The sequence below is a fragment of the Culex pipiens genome, unplaced genomic scaffold (assembly GCF_016801865.2).
Source record: "Culex pipiens pallens isolate TS unplaced genomic scaffold, TS_CPP_V2 Cpp_Un0001, whole genome shotgun sequence".
NCBI classification, from domain to species: domain Eukaryota; kingdom Metazoa; phylum Arthropoda; class Insecta; order Diptera; family Culicidae; genus Culex; species Culex pipiens.
In genome coordinates, this window is record NW_026292818.1 from 532076 (window position 1) to 549719 (window position 17644).

General features: G+C 42.3%; 2 protein-coding genes across 2 annotated transcripts; one reads left to right on the forward strand and one right to left on the reverse strand.

Annotated features, from left to right (window-relative positions):
- Positions 1–1208: 1208 nt before the first annotated feature.
- Positions 1209–2528, reverse strand: LOC120418460 (uncharacterized). Its single transcript, XM_039580898.2, has 2 exons — positions 2371–2528; positions 1209–2310 (listed from the first exon to the last, which is right to left on the reverse strand). Exons 1-2 carry the CDS (start codon positions 2404–2406, stop codon positions 1570–1572), a joined length of 777 nt encoding a protein of 258 aa, XP_039436832.1. The 5' UTR covers positions 2407–2528; the 3' UTR covers positions 1209–1569.
- Positions 2509–4442, forward strand: LOC120418455 (uncharacterized). Its single transcript, XM_039580884.2, has 3 exons — positions 2509–2638; positions 2705–3513; positions 3575–4442. The coding sequence occupies exons 2-3, from the start codon at positions 2716–2718 to the stop codon at positions 4343–4345; spliced, it is 1569 nt and encodes a 522-aa protein (XP_039436818.1). The 5' UTR covers positions 2509–2638; positions 2705–2715; the 3' UTR covers positions 4346–4442.
- Positions 4443–17644: the final 13202 nt, after the last annotated feature.

Here is a 17644-nt window from a genome sequence, read left to right on the forward strand (position 1 = left end):
ACTTAGAAGATGGAGGGTTGTTTGGGTGAGACATAAATTTTTCTGTTTCTTTCTCTTTAAGCATCTGTATCTCAGCAACCAGAGGTCAAATCTTCAATGTCTCTTAGACAATTTTATAGAAAATTTTCTGAACATTTAAAAAAAAATATTTTTAGGAAAGTTCAGTCGTGGTCACTATTTTAAAAAATCGAAATACTACAAATATTTCGTCAAAATCAAACTTTCGGTGGATATATCATGAAAACGGAAAAAATCTGTAAAGAACTTTTCGATTGCAAATTGAATTTTACATAAAAAGAAATTAAATCAAATTTGTTTTTGTATGAAATTTTGATTTTTTCCAAAATCTCATTTTTTTAAGAATTCATAACTCGGCGGAAGATTTGTTTACCATACTTCTCTATGGCTCAAAAGTTGCGGGGGTTTGTCCCCTAAAACATATCACAAAATCTCGAAAATAAAAAATACGTATTTTAGGAAATTGAGTTTTTGTGAAAAAAAGACGTTTAAATATAAGAATTTTTCTTCCAACGTTTGTAGTTTTAGATTCTGGTTCGAGCAAAACACAACATCCATCCTTTAATATCAATATTCTGCGTTTTGAGATTTAGCATTATAAGTCAGTTCAAACTTTTCAAAATTATTGTAATTTTCAGTCGCATTCGAAATTATTTGATTTTTTTATCTAAACATTTTGCAAACAAACACCGCGCGAAAAATGTCAAACGCCACTTTCCTTTTCATCTGCGTATCGCCTGACTGACACTCAAAATTAAAAATATATGCAGAATTGAATTGGAATTGAATACCTAATAATTTAAACATTTAAGTATTTATAAATACAAAAGCTCAAAAATTAACATTTCAGAAATAACAACCCGAAATTCCAAATATTTTAAAAAAACTGAAATTTAGACATTCAAACATACAAATTTACGAAAAACCCAAATTTCAAAACTCTATTTTTTTTTCAAAAAAATAAATAAATTTAAAATTATATAATTGAAAATTAGAAATTCTGGAATTTAAGAATTTTATTATTTAAAAGTTTAAAAAAAACTTTTAAAAATATTTGTATATGCCTAATTTTATATATATTTTTTTCTAATTAACTGATTGATATTTTGCAAGATTTCGGTAGTAGCATTAAACTTACTTTTTTTTATTTCAATCAATTTCAATTGAACTTTATCCAACTATTTATTAGGAAGGTATTTTTATTGCTCAAAAGGTTAAAGTTCACAAATCGTATTTGCTATCAGCTTACATCTATTTTCATGGAAATCCTCAGATAAATTATTCAGTACAGCATAAAATATAATTTAATCTTTAAACTTAACAAAAAAAAGGAAAGTAAAAATGTTCGTAACAAAAATTCGAAAATTTAGGCGATCGGCTAGTACGCAGATCGGAAGGAAAGTGTCAAGAAACAGCCTTACGAACAGCAGAACAAAGGTGAGAGAGCGATTTCTTGTGGTTTTGCATCACCCTCTCTGGCTTGCTTCTGCTGCCGCTGCTGCCCAATTGAATTTTTTCTTGACCGATTCCTTCCGAAGTGCATACACCGCTTTAGGGAGTGTCCGGAATTACGACGGTTTCACCGTAAAAGTGGTTATGAATGGCCACAACCCGTCCGCTCTCTGTGGGCACCTGCACCGACACTACTTCCCCGCCGACTGAATCGTAAGCTGTCGGATCTACGGTGTGGCGTACAAAATTGTCCGGCTGCACCACGCAATAGCCCTTCCACGACGCCTTTTTTGGGCGAGGTGCCTCCTGCGGAATTTGTGGCTTAGGCCTTTTGGGGCTGGAAGCAACCTTCCTGGCATCGTTGTCTTCGAAGAAATTTGCTAAAAAATTATCCACCTCGCTTTGGTTGACGTCGTTACACGATTCGGAAGCTCTGTCGAATGTCTTGCGATCATCGGCTGCAAACCGTTCAGCAGGAACCTGTGTAACCGATGGCTCAACTTTCACAACGCCGACCTCTTCCGACGCAATCTCCAGCAATCGTTTTTGAACCGGATTGATGGGCGGAACCGCTTTGGCTCCTACTTTCAGCTTCCAGGCACGACTTCTCTCTCGCCCGGCTCTGCGGGATCGTCTCCAGGCTGCCTTATTGACGGGGGACCTCGAGCCGTACGGTGGACGTCTTTCCGTGGGCGGCGATTGGGACCGTGGCCACCGGGGTGCCCTGGGTGGTTCCGCTGGCTTGACGTAGTTGAACAGGCCTTCGATCGTCTTCGCTGCAGGTTCTGGTGTGCCTTGCGGGTTGTCTGGTCGTAGGTCGTAACCGCAGTTGGGGCAGCACTGGAAAATTGAAGTTTTTAGCATGGAGTCGTATTTTAACGTAAATTTAACAGATCTTACCGCCGGTGCAAGTAATTTTATCTTTACAGCTTCCATTTTTCAACCAGGTGATGTAAACAAATTTGAGTTTGAAGATTTCTGGCGCGCAAATATAGCGGACCCATGCAGCAGCACCTGTCACTTGTTTAGAAATAGGGTGACCTCCGTCGTGATTTCGCGCCTTTTTTACAAAAGTAACGGTGCTTCTTTCGGAATTCTTTATTGTTCCTTTTGGCTTTGGTGAAAAATTTTAGTGTTTTGTGGAAATTGCTTTAAATTACAAAGAAATGTAAGTTCATCAAAAAAGGTAAGAAGTTGAAGAATTAGTTGAATTTCAACGTTTTTTTTGTTCCAGCCGAAAACACGATGGAGTCCGACGCTGGTCCCTTGGGGACGCTTCCTCCGACCGCTCGGGACGCAATTCTGCAGTACCTGAACCTGTTCCAGCTGAAGCTGCTCCGCGCGACCAGCCGCGGCCTGAAGCGACTCATCGACGAAAGTCCGACGTTCGTGAACAAATGCTTCGGGGACATTCCGTTCGGGACGGTGATGGACCGGGGCTACGAACCTGCGGTCTGGGTCCGGGTGCACCAGGTTCGCATCAAGCACTGCACCGTGATCAGTGTGAGCACGTGGTGGCCACGACTGGCGGACCATCTGACCTACATTTACATCGACCACAGCGCGTTCATGCTGCCGGCCTTGGCGGAGATTCTACGAAACTCGCCGAACGTGGCCACTCTCGGGTTGCACCATCTGCGCCTGATCAATCCGAATGATCGCGCCGAAAAGTACGCCAACTTCCGGTTGGCCAAGCTGACCTACTTTTCGCTCGGGAAGGTCCACGAGCAGATCGCGGAGTTGATGCGGCTGGTCATCCGTCCGCCACAGCTGACCAATTTTGGCTGCGTCTGGGACCACGAGCCGGATGATGACGAACAGCTGATTGTGGACTTTCTGGAGGCTTCGCAGGGCACGATGAAGTACTTGGGACTGTCTCCGACGCAGGAAATGCTTCAGCAGATTGGGAACTTTGAACGGTTCGCTCCGATTGCGGCCACGCTGTACTGCTCCCGGTTCCAGGCCGAGCACGTGGTCAACTTTTCCTGCAGGGTGGCCAGCCTGACCAGGCTGATCCTGGAGGAGATTTCTCTTTCCGATGGGGTCAGTTTCAAGAGGTGGCTTAAAATGTATCCTAAAATTTAACTCGAATTCTTCCCTTTAGATCATTCTTGAGATCTGCTCGTATCTCCCAAATCTGAAGGATCTCAACGTGTGCATCTTCTGTCCGGAAACCTGGAAGCCGTCCTTTCTGGACGCCGCCCCCAAGCTAGAATTTCTCGCCGTGCAGCACAAGCCCCCAGATGGCTTCACCCATTCCGTCCCGTACGAAGGTTTCCTCCTCGGACATCCCTGCCGCCCCACAACGGTCGGCGATTTCGCCTTATGTCCGCCCAGCCCAAACCTCAAAGAGATCATCCTCACCGGAATCAACCCAAAACCGAACCTCCACAATTACCTCCTCCAATCGCCGAACCTGCGCAGCGTCACGCTCGACTTTAGAAGCGAGAACTTCTCCACCATACTCCGCACCGTCCCACTCGCCAAGCTCCAAACCCTCACGCTCCGCTCGATGTCCATCCCAGCCCTCGAGCTAACCACCGTCAACCGCTTCCCCAATCTCCGCAAGCTGACCATCGTCCGGGTGGAAATCCCCTCGCCGGTTCTGCAACCGCTGCTCGCCATGTGTCCGGGCCTCGAAACGGTCCGCGCCCTTTTTTCGATCGCCGACGACGGTGACGTTCGCTTCATGTGCGAGAATTTGCCGCGCCTCACGCGCTTGGAACTGTTCCAGTGTCCGCTGACGGACGCCGCCATCGCGCACATCATCAGCTTTGGCCACCGGCTGGAAAAGCTGCACATTAGCAGCTGCTACGGCGTGTCGGAGGGGGCGCAGCGACAGCTGAAGGCGCTCGGAACGATCTGGGTGCAGTAGAAGTTGGCTCCGAAAGTCGGGAGCGTGTTTTCTATGATTGAAATTCATTTCCTTTTTTCAAAAAAAAATAAATCAGCAAAAATTGAATTGTTACAGATGGCACATAAAAGCTATCAATTGTTGAAATATAATAAGTATTATTCCTATTTATTATTGAATTGGTTTTGAAACCAATTTCAAACCCATCTCAAAATTTAGATAGCTGAACTATGTTTTTTCTTGTCTCTATTTTTTCTCCTAATCATAACCTACAACTTGACCAGAAGCACCGTATCGATCTGAAAATCTTTTCTCAAGATACAGATTTTCAAATATTCGCATGCCCATTTTTCTTTTGACATAGGGAATTCATAGACAAATTTTCGTAAAAAATAATTGAAAGATTAAAAATTTTAAAAATTCAAAATGTCAAAAATGAAAAAAATATATTAAACCAGAAATAAGAAAATTCCTTAAAAACAAAGATTTTTAAAACAACTTAAAAAACAAAACTTAGAATTGTTGGCACAATCGTGCTAGCAACTACAAAAAGTCCATAAGACGATTCGTTTCAGTGCAGAATTTATTTACACACACAGACACACATACCAATGTATATAACACAATAAATTCATTCGAAAAGTAGTTCTCTCCAGACACGGACGTGTTCTTTATTTCAATCCGCTGCTCGTAAAACTCCTACAGGTTATGGGCCTGAGTTCGACGTAGAAATCGGAGGAACAAAAGAAATTTTCGACGCCATTGCAAAAGTTGACCGCGTGTCGCGAATTTACTTGTTTTATCGCGAAAATCGAATAGTTTTCTCGTGAAAATGGACGCTAATCGCTTTAGCATTCAGAAGCTGAATAATGATAATTATTCTGCATGGAGATTCAAAGTGGAACTTCTCCTTGTTCGCGAGGACTTGTGGCGTTGTGTCGATCCTGGCACGAAGCCAGCTGCGGAAAGTGATGAGACGTGGAAGGCGCTGGACGCTAAGACGCGGGCCACCGTCGGCCTACTGATCGAGGATAACCAACACGGGTTGATCCGTGGAGCTGCGACCTCGAAGGCCGTCTGGACAGCGTTGCAAGAGCATCACATGAAGACGACGCTAACCTCAAAAGTTTCGCTCTTGAAGCGAATCTGCGATAAACGGTTCGCGGATGGCGAGGACATGGCGGAACATCTGTTCGCTATGGAGGAACTCTTCGATCGGTTGAAAAATGCCGGACAACCGCTTGCGGACACTCTTCAAGTCGCGATGATTTTAAGAAGTCTGCCGCGAAGTTTCGACACCCTGACTACGGCTCTCGAGAGCCGTTCTGACGCTGATCTTACTCTGGAACTCGTCAAGCGAAAGCTACTGGACGAGGTCGCGAAACGGCAGGGATCCGCCGGAAGTGATTCTGCACTGAAAGTCGGTGCTTACGGACGCAGCAGCAAGAAGAAGACGCTGGTCTGCCACCGATGCAAAATGGAGGGCCACAAGCAATACGAGTGCCCGCAGCGTGGTCGCCACGTGGACGGCGACACAAAGGCGAGAAGAACAAAGCCGAAGAAGGAGGACAGCGTCTCTTTCGCTTTTGTCGCCGGCGGCGGTGCTGTAGCTGACGTCACTAAGCCGTGGGTCATTGACTCCGGGGCTACCAGCCACACAGTTGCGGATCGGTGTTTTTTTAGTGAACTGAAAAACAGTGAAGTGCAGTGCGTTAAACTTGCCGATGGAAAATTCGCAAAAGTGGAAGGCCAAGGGTGTGGCACGATTATTTGTTGTGATGAAAAAGGACAGCCAACTGAAGTTAACATTAGTGTCGCGCTGTACACCCCTGGTCTTGCCATGAACTTATTATCAGTACCGGCAATAGTGAAAAAGAACGCAAAAGTGTTGTTCGACGCTGGTGGTTGCCGGATCCTGCGAGGCGAGACAACGGTAGCGGTCGGCGTGCTGAAGCAAGGATTGTACCACCTGAAACAACCGGAGGAAGTCGCGTATGCCGCCAGTGGACACCACAACAAGGACTGCAAGCACGTTTGGCACAGAAGGTTCGGTCACCGGGACCTGGCCGCCATCGCACGGATGGAGGCGGAAAACCTAGCAAGTGGGTTGAGAGTGTTCGACTGCGGAGTTGATGAGCCCTGTGGAAGCTGCCTTAAAGGAAAGAGCTCACGCAAACCGTTTCCCGCGGAGTCGACAACCAGCACCAAAGCGACGTTGGACCTGGTGCATACCGACGTGTGCGGCCCGGTTGAAGTACCTTCCGTTGGCGGGTATCGTTATTTCATGACCATTAGCCTGTCCCATTTTGAGGTCATGTCGAGGAATTTCAGGTGCTCACTTCTTAAATGATAGATTATGATGTTAGGAACAATGTTTTCTTAGACAAGAAAAAATAATAAAATACTTTCTCGCACCCCCTAGTCGATTTACTGAAAAAGTCACTTTTTTGAACAAATTTTCTAAAATCGCTTGAAATCAATACAAAAACTGTTTCGATCAGGTGTGTATTATCTTCAAACGATAGGTTTTTGTCCATAGATTAAGATGCACTATCAATATTGAACCAAAATTTATGTTTTTGAACTCTCCCAGGCGGATTTGTGTCGAAAAAATCGCATTTTTTCGAAACTTTTTTCAGAAATGTTCATTTAATTTAGGGTAGCCTATTTTTCCCAGTGAAATCAATAACTGTAGCTTATAGGAAATTTCATGGCGAACATTTTTCCCTCTGAGAAAATCCAATTTCGACACTCCAGAGCCGAGATATTTGAGTTTTAGTGAGGAAAAAAGTGCCAATTTTCAAAATTTCTCAGAATTCAGAAGCAAGGCCTACTAATTACACGAAGTAGCAAGCATATGTCTCAAAGGTCAGGGTATGCTTTTTTATAGTAATTTTGGCCGCTGAATCCGAATCTGAAATCAAATTTCGTGTAAACAGTGATGTTTTGGAGCTACACCCTTTTGGAATGTTATTTGCGTGTTTAAGAGGCAGTTTTTGTAAATATTGCTCGGTTTGTTCTAGAGGTCGTATCGAGTACAGATTGTCTAGGGAGACAGATTGGCCAATGTTTCTGGACACCAAACGCGCTGGACACCAACCGCCCTTTACGCCCAGCAAAACTGGCAGTGTTGCAAGCGCAAAACATACGTTGCCAGTGCCAATTTATTTTGCATTGGCCAATCTGTCTCCCTTGACAATCTGTAGTATCGAGGTGCTCCGATTTGGATGAAACTTTCAGCGTTTGTTTGTCTATACATGAGATGAACTCATGCCAAATATGAGCCCTCTACGACAAAGGGAAGTGGGGTAAAATGGACATTGAAGTTTGAGGTCCAAAAAACATAAAAAAATCTTAAAATTGCTCGCATTTTAGTGAAACTTCATCAATTCCAACTCTCTTAGATGCATTCGAAAGGTCTTTTGAAGCACTTCAAAATGAGCCATAGACATCCAGGATTGGTTTAACATTTTCTCATAGCATTTGCAAATAACTGTTAAAAATGGTTTTTTTAAAACCTCAATATCTTTTTGCAACAGCCAGCAACACTTTTACTCTTTTAGTTCAAAAGTTAGGGAATTTCATGGACTATAAGCCTACGGTAATAACTTTTTGGCCAGTCGCAGTTTTTCTCATTGTTTTTCGATATTTCTATAACAAACATTTTACAACGTTAGTTATTGTCCTGTAGGCATCCATAGCGGCACTTTTTAGTCTCACTTTTGTCATATTCGAAATCCTCGGAAAATTCAAACTTCAATGCCCGTTTTACCCCACTTCCTTTTGTCGTAGAGGGCTCATATTTGGCATGAGTTCATCTCATGTATAGACAAACAAACGCTGAAAGTTTCATCCAAATCGGAGCACCTCGATACGACCTCTAGAACAAACCGAGCAATATTTACAAAAACTGCCTCTTAAACACGCAAATAACATTCCAAAAGGGTGTAGCTCCAAAACATTACTGTTTACACGAAATTTGATTTCAGATTCGGATTCAGCAGCCAAAATTACTATAAAAAAGCATCCCCTGACCTTTGAGACATATGCTTGCTATATCGTGTAATTAGTAGGCCTTGCTTCTGAATTCTGAGAAATTTTGAAAATTGGCACTTTTTTCCTCACTAAAACTCAAATATCTCGGCTCTGGAGTGTCGAAATTGGATTTTCTCAGAGGGAAAAATGTTCGCCATGAAATTTCCTATAAGCTACAGTTATTGATTTCACTGGGAAAAATAGGCTACCCTAAATTAAATGAACATTTCTGAAAAAAGTTTCGAAAAAATGCGATTTTTTCGACACAAATCCGCCTAGGAGAGTCCAAAAACTTAAATTTTGGTCCAATATTGATAGTGCATCTTAAGCTATGGACAAAAACCTATCGTTTGAAGATAATACACACCTGATCGAAACAGTTTTTGTATTGATTCCAAGCGATTTTAGAAAATTTGTTCAAAAAAGTGACTTTTTTCAGTAAATCGACTAGGGGGTGCGAGAAAGTATTTTATTATTTTTTCTTGTCTAAGAAAACATTGTTCCTAACATCATAATCTATCATTTAAGAAGTGAGCACCTGAAATTCCTCGACATGACCTCAAAATGGGACAGGCTAATGACCATGATTGACGATTACTCCCGCTTCTGTGTGCTCTACCTGCTGAGGAACAAGTCGGAGGTTTCGGACAGAATCGCCGAGTACGTCGCCCTCGTGAAAACCCTCTTCGGCCGAAAACCCAAAACCGTGCGCTCAGACCAAGGAGGAGAGTACACCGGCGAAAAGCTGCGCAACTTCTACAAGCAGGAGGGAATCCAGGCGCAGTTCACGGCGGGCTACAGTCCGCAACAAAACGGAGTGGCGGAACGCAAAAACCGCTACCTGACCGAAATGGTTCGCTGCCTCTTGTTCGACGCCAATCTTCCGCAGTGCTACTGGGCGGAAGCTTTGAGCACGGCTGTGTATCTCCAAAATCTCCTTCCAACAAAGGCCGTGAAGTCGTCCCCGTTTGAGATGTGGCACGGAACCAAGCCGGACGTGGCGAAACTGAAGGTTTTCGGGTGCAAAGCGTGGGTCCATGTACCGAAAGAAAAGCGGAAGAAGCTCACTGGAACAGCCCGGGAACTCACCTTCGTCGGCTACTCCCTGGAACATAAAGCCTACCGATTCCTGGACCGAAGCACACAGAAGGTGATTGTCAGTCGGGACGTGCGTTTCGTCGAAAGTGCGTCAGCTGAGGTCGGTCATCAGAACGGTGATGCGAAGCCGGTCACGGTTACCAGCCGAGAGGAGACAGTGGTTTTCGATTCGGTACTCAACAAACCTGTACCGAAACCCGATGAACCAGCGCTGGAACAAGAAAGAGCACCGGAAGCAGAACCCGAGTGCCCTATGGATGGCGACAACCCAGCTGAACTTGACGCGGAAGAAGAGGACGCATCCTTCCGCTCCGCACTGTCCGATGAAGAGGAGTTCAACGGTTTCAGTGACGTTTCGCCAAGTTCGTCCACCGAAGATACCACCAACAAAACTGGCAGCACAACACCACTTCGAAGATCCGACCGGCTCACGAAGGGCATTCCACCTGAGCGGTACCAAAACGCAACCAACGTGACCAAGCACACTGTCAGGGAGCCCCGATCTTACCTGGAAGCAGTCCAAGGTCCAGAGAAAGCCGCCTGGCTGGCAGCGATGAAGGAGGAGATCAAATCGCTGCAAGAAAACCAGACCTGGGAGCTCGTGGAGCTGCCGCCCGGAAGGAAACTCGTCGGCTGTAAGTGGACGTTCAAGAAGAAGGAGGATGAAAGTGGCCGCGTCGTGCGGCACAAAGCCAGGTTGGTCGCACAGGGTTTCTCCCAGCGGTACGGTACTGACTACGACGAGGTGTTTGCACCTGTCGCCAAACAGACAACGCTACGAACGCTGCTGACGATCGCCGCTCGGGACGACATGTTGCCTCCGGGATTCCAGTCGGACGACAACCTGGTGTGCCGACTAAAGCGCAGTTTGTACGGCTTGAAACAGTCGGCGCGGGTCTGGAATGCAAAAATCGACGGCATCTTCAAGCAGATGGGATTCCAGCCCGGCGTGGCGGACACGTGCCTCTATGTGAAGAAGACGGACAAGCAGATGAGTTTCATCGCGATATACGTGGACGACATGGTCATCTTCTGCCATTCCGAGAAGGAGTTCAGCCGAATCCGTACAACGCTGGAAGGGCAGTTCAAGCTGTCTACTTTGGGAGAGTTGCGCCAGTTCCTCGGAATCCACATCGAGAAGATCGACGGCCACTACACGCTGAACCAGCGTAGCTACATCGAGAAGCTGCTCGGACGGTTCGGGTGCGAGGAAGCTAAGCCGTCCAAGATCCCGCTTGACCCCGGCTACGTAAAACAAAAGGAGGAGACAAATTTGCCGACAAACACGTCGTACCGTTCGTTGGTGGGTAGTTTGTTGTACGTCGCGGTCAACTCCCGGCCGGACATCTGCATCGGAACTTCGCTGTTGTGCAGGAAAGTGTCTAATCCCAGCGATCGCGACTGGACAGAAGCCAAACGCACCCTGAAATACCTGAAAGGAACCAAGGACCTCCGTCTGCACCTTGGTAACGGAGATGCGGGACTCGAGTGCTTCGTCGACGCGGACTGGGCCGGTAACGAAGGCGACCGGAAGTCAAACTCTGGTCTGATCATCAAATTCGGCGGTGGAGTGGTGAGCTGGTCGACACGCAAACAAACCTGCGTCGCCCTATCGTCCACCGAGGCCGAGTTCGTCGCCCTTGCCGAAGGTTGCCAGGAGCTGCTGTGGGCAAAGAAACTCCTTAACGATCTCGCCGAGGACAACCAGGAATCCGTTGTGGTGTGGGAGGATAACCAATCCTGCATCAAGATGGTAGAGTCGGATCGCGTCGAACGTCGGTCCAAACACATCGACACAAAGTACGCGTTCACCAAGGATCTTCACCAGCGCGGAGTCATTGACCTCCGTTACTTGCCAACAGACGAAATGGTCGCGGACGTCATGACCAAACCACTGGACCGGACCAAGCTGGAGCTGCACCGTAACACACTCGGTGTCAAGTAAACTTCTTTGCGTTGAGGAGGAGTGTTGGCACAATCGTGCTAGCAACTACAAAAAGTCCATAAGACGATTCGTTTCAGTGCAGAATTTATTTACACACACAGACACACATACCAATGTATATAACACAATAAATTCATTCGAAAAGTAGTTCTCTCCAGACACGGACGTGTTCTTTATTTCAATCCGCTGCTCGTAAAACTCCTACAAGAATTAACTAAATTCTTAATTTTTAAATTCTTAGATTTTTGAATTCTCAAATTCTTAAATTTTTGAATTCCTCAATTCTTATATGTATTCTTAATTTCATTTTTTTTTGTTCTTTGATCCTGGATTTTTTTATTATTTAATTCCTAAAATTTTTAAAAGGTTAGAGATCCAATATTTTAGAAAAATTAAAATTTCGTGATTCGATTATCCGGAGTGAAATTTTTGCGAGGACTTTTGATAATCGAGTACGAACTATATTCCAAATTTTGAAACTCTAGACTTTTGAATTTTTATTTGAAAACTTTATACATCTGAACTGTAAAATTTTTGGATTTTGAAATGCCTTTATTTTAAATTTGAGCACTTTTATTTTTATATTTTTTTGATTTGATTTTGTTTTTGATTTTCATTTTTTTTATATTAATTTGTTTGTTTTTTCTTATTTTTTTTTATTTTCATATTTTTAAATCTTTTATTATTTTAACAATATTTTAATTTTTAACTGCTTAAATTTTAATTCATAGAATATTTTCAATGTTTTTCAATTCAATTGGTGTTTATTAGAATTTAACAGTTCTGCTCCAGGATGTTACATATGCAATTCAGAGATTTGGAGAACCTTTCAACTGAGATCAATTCATAAGCCTTTACAGGGAAGGTACATGTTTCTAAGTTTAGATTTTGCTAGCTGCGTGCTCTTTTAGGGAAAATAAATGTTGAGAAAAAACCCTACATAGAATATTTTAAAATTTGGAATTGTAATTTGTTTTCAAATTTTAAAATGATGTTTTTGCCAAAACAATCCTAAAATGAAATGAAAATTATTTTTAAAATTAAAAATTCCTTATTGCTTTGATTTTTTTTAAATGATTTTTTTTTCAATTTTCAGATTTTAATTTTTTTTTAAATTTTGAATACATTAGAACCAGCATTTGGACTTTAAAATCTCTGAATTTTTGAATTTTGAAATGTCTTTATTTTAAATTTGAGCAATTTTTTTTCTTTTATTATTTTAAATAGGTTTAATTTTAAAATGCTTACATTTTAATTCGAAGAATATTTTTCAATTTGGAATTGTAATATGTTTTTTAATTTTTTAAATGATGCTTTTGCTAAAAAAGTCCAAAATAAATGAACTGAAAAATTATTTTCAAAATTTAAAATTTCTGATTTTTTAATTTTTTTTTTCTGATTTTAAAGTTGTTGAATGCTTTCATTTATTTGCATATTTGAATTCTTGAATATTTCCCTTGGCTTTGTCATAATGAGTGTCATAGGTTTGATGCTTGTTTGGCAAAGAGTATGATTTGATTCGATGTGGAATTAAAATCGAAGTGTTCAGTATATTGCTGAAGCTTCCATTTTTACACATGGACACCACTTCATGCTGCGAGAACCCACTTTGGCGTAGTCTCAGGGCTTAATCGATGGCCGGTAAGCTGTCATCGAGACAAGGAGGTTCTCTGATAGTGGAAATATCACATTTGTACAATGAACCGCTACATATGTGATTTTTCCCTATCTTAATGTGGGTGTCAGGTTAGGATGCGGGTTTAAAAAAATAGTGTTTGTAGAATTTAGGATTTTAACTATAAATATCAACTTTTTGTACTTTGCCTTTAGTTATTTAGGGACAAAATTAGTAACAGTGAATTTAGTAATTCTATCAGAATCGGTGATTTTCATTCAAGTAGCATAAAAACCATTCTGATTTGTCAAAATTTCCATAGAGTCTCGATCAATCAATAGTGAAATGATATCGGACTAAATTCGTTGATCTGTTGAACTAACGGTTGTCGGATTATGATTGTATCGACCATTGTTGCGAATCGAGGATCTACTGGAATTCTGACGAACAAATGGTCGTCTCTTTTTCAATTCACGACTTGTAAAATATCAACTGTTATTTTTTTTTTTGTTTTTTAAAAGAAGCCAGACAGGTTTTAAAAGAAACGTTTTTTTTGGTCGTCGGGGATTTGAGATAAGAGTAGCTTTCGGATAGGTTGCTTTAAATCTTGTATTCAATTCAAGTTAGGTAGTTATCCGCAAATGAATATTTGGACTTATATGAATAATTGAACATTTTGGACTTATGAATAACACACAACTGTGCATTTATTCTAGAGTTAGATCCATACAGCGTCAGTGTTTATTTGGTCGAAGTGTACTAATTCATTGGCAGATCTGGTTCTAGTTGTAATGTACGACAAGACTACTGACGGACGTGACAGGACGAGGGCCCAGTTTAGAGGTTTCGACATCAACGATGTGCGGCTGGATCACCCTCCCAAAAAAAAAAAAAAAAAAAGAAGATTTGTAGGGTTTATTCTCCCTAATGAGTTCGTTCCTTAGAAATTAGGAGAAAAAAGATACTGCCGCCACCTTTGTTTAATATTTGCAGGTACCCATTCTCATCAGCGGAGCTGGTCAAAGGATGACCAGGTCAAATTCGTTACTGACCAATTCCGACATCAACTGGCGAAGGTGATCTAGGACATCTGACGGCGGATGCGGGGTCGTCCTCTCAAAAGCTAAGTAACAAATCAGTAAAGTAATCGTATTACAGGCCTGCCTATTATGATCATGTTGAATACGATTAACTACAACACTAACCATTTAAACTTTCAGCAAACAAGACTTATAACGGACGTGACAAGACGAGGGCCTGTTAAGCTTTTAAACATTGTTTTCTGTTGTTTTCTTTGCTTCTGATAATTAATTACTTTCGTTGATTGATTGTAAACCTCAACATATAAATTCATTTTGATAACTTTGCGTTTGTTGGGATGGTTTAATAATCGGTTAGTAAAGGTCCATTTGTGCGTGGATAGTGTACTCCGTTCGCTAGGGTTCCTTGGAATCAGTTCTGTGGGGTTTAACAGTCTCGACAGTTTAAACCTATAGCGCTGATTTTGGGAAGCTCGTGCGAACGGGGTTTTTAATGAACATTGGGGGCGGCGATTGAGCACGAAGTTTCGATTTAGCTTATTTACATCATTACACGATTACATACTCTCACAAACACAATCTCATTTTAACCTACCCAATCATGTCCTCAATCCCCGCTCCCATGGAGTGCGAGCGATCCGCATGTGATTGACACGACCATTACCGTTCCTTTACACAACCGGACTTGGACTGACTTGATCCTGGCTATCCCACCTCGATCCGCAAAAAAAAAAAAAAAAATATTTGAATTCTTGAATATTTGAATTTTAAAAATGTCAAATTCCCTTATTTCTAGATATTTTATTGTTTTTTTTTGTTATTTGAATTTAAAATTATTTGATTTTCCAATTTAAAAATTTTCCAATTTTTTAATAAATCTAGAGAACAAAATCCTCGAATTTTGAAACGCATTTTTTTGAAATTTGTGCATTTTTAAATCTTTGATTTGTTTTTTTCTTGATTATTGACGTTTTTATTTCGATTTTAATAATTATTTTTTTAATGTTGAATTTCTAAAAAATACAGTTTTTGAATGTTTGCAGTTGAAAATTCTTGATTTTTTCCTCAATTTTGTTTTCAATATGTCCTATCAGCTATCACGTCATTCAGTACATTTTTACAAACAATCTAAAATTTATTATTATCTGATTTTTCAAATTGTTTTTATCTTTTTTAAAATAAAAATCATTGAAATCGCTGCATTTTTTTATTCCCAGGATATCACATAATTTTTTAAGGGCTTTCCCTTTTTTCAAATTTATTCTGGGCAAGATCCAAATCCGTTATTCTTTCCTTTGTAATAACTGCAGTTATTTGTGATTTTTTTTTCTGTACTACTTGTTAAATCCAAGGCTTATTGCATAGACTAATAAAAGACTACACAGTAGGCTCTGAACCATGACTCAACCTTTTTATGACCCCTCGGCACGGCTGGTTCACTGTCAAAAATGACAGATCGAAATGTCATCAACTGGCAGCTCTGACTTTGACATGACATTTCACGCAATGTTATTGTTTATGTTTTTGTTTTGAATTAAACGGAAAATGTTCCAGATGCGGACGGTAATTACTAGAGTGAACCATCGTTCGGGGGGGATCCTGAGGGTGGTCGAATTTCTAGCGATTCCGTGTGTCTGTTGAAAGATGGACACGCCTACGTCTGAAGGTCATTCCGGGATTCGAACGACAACATGGGCCTCACCATCGAGGGCAAGAACTGGCTCCCGATCGAGATCATTTCGGGCTGTTAATCGTCATCCTCCTAGAAAACGACCACGTGAACCCCGTCGGGTTTACCAAGCAAAGCGGCGTATCTAGCCGTGGCCCGCCTCCGGTTGATACTGCCGGGGCAAGACTGACCTTCTTCAACCCGGGATCTTCATCCTGAAAGGCAAGAAAGTCCTTGCAGACGCCATCTGGGCCTCGACGTACTGAATCTACTTCAAAAACCTCAACAGGCCCAAGATCTTTGCCCCGAACTGCCATTCCGAACCCGGGGGCATGAGCTCGAACCAGCAACTTGGAACTGGCAACGAGGAAGCCGAACAACGCAGCTTGTCAGCAAGCAGGTGCAGGGCATGCGCATCCTTAAAGTTACTAGCGGAGGTCAGCACAGTTTGTCCCATGTAGAGGGAGACTTGTTGGAAGCCACCCCGTCACGGAACCGAAACCCGCCGCCGCCGCTAAGTCCAAGAATGTAGAATGAAAATAAACTTTACTACAAAGAAAACAAAAACGCAAATACTTGTTATCATGTACTTCAAATTTTATTTTCAATTGTTGGTTACAAATATTTTCAACTTGATCTAAAGATTCACTTCTTCTCGACCAACTCCTCGCCCTTCTGGATGTTTTTCTTCAGCTCCAGAATGGCCTTCTTCAGCAGCTCCTTCTCATTGGCGTTCACTAGGACAGACCAAGGTGTGGGTCGACTCCGGCACGGTCAATGTCCAGCGTGGAAATGGCCAACACGCGCTTTGGGTCCAAAACTGCAGCCTTGGGCAGAGTGTCGCAGGCAATCGGGACCGTTGAGTTAACCGGATTCGAGATGGGGGCACGCATTGGCACATCCGGCGGCGAGGACGCGGGCGATCAAGGTGTTCGTGTTGAACAGATTTGGCTCGCTAAACAATAATCCCTGCACTGCTGATTGACTTATTGCAAAGCAAAACAACACAAACAAGATGCGCGCGTAAATCAGCACAAAACGAAATCGAAAAAGCCAGCGCTGCCAGGTCGATCTGTCATACGAGGGGCGAGCCGATATGGGGTTCAACGTTGTACCCGCGGTTCACAGCTTATGAGTCATACTTTTTGGAAAATTTTGTTCGGAGTGAGTAGTCTTTAATTAGTCTATGCTTATTGTGTCGACTAATAAATGAACCAACCCGTAGCTGAATGTTGTCACATAACACTGCAGAATGTAATTAATGTTAACTATATTGTTTACTGAATTATTTAACTAATAAAACATAAATAAAATAAATTAAAAAGACAAATCCGTTATTTTAATTTTCGGTATTTCAAGATTGTTGTTTCATAAAATTATTTTTATTAGGTCCTTTTCGGTACTGGGACCTGGTTAGGACCAAGTCGGCTTTTGTAATTACATTGTTCTTAATGCTAAGAGTAATTACAGAGGATCTTGTGTGTAAATGTTAGTGGGAGGGGAGCCGATTGTATTTCAAGATTTTGATGAGATTTTTTTCAGCGATAGTGCAAACAGCAAAACAGAGGGGAGGGAGCGATTTCTTTGGGATTTTGTTTACCCTCCTTGGTTTGTTTTCGCGCGTGTTGCTGCCGATTTGAAATATTCTTGACCGATGTTCCTTACCAAGTGCGTACACTGCTTTGGATGTTCAAACGCCTTTCTGTTCCTTCGAGCTGCGTATCGCTCAAGAAAAATCTTTATTTTCCCTGACCTTTTCTTGAGTATCTGTCAAAAATCTGTACCTCTACTTGGAAAGCTCTGCAGAAACCGTAGCAGCTTTCAACGTACGAACCCATGCAGCAAATACCAGGTGGAGATGCCCTCAACCTCCCACAACAACAAAACAAACAAAATTCGCCGAAACGTCAAACTCGCG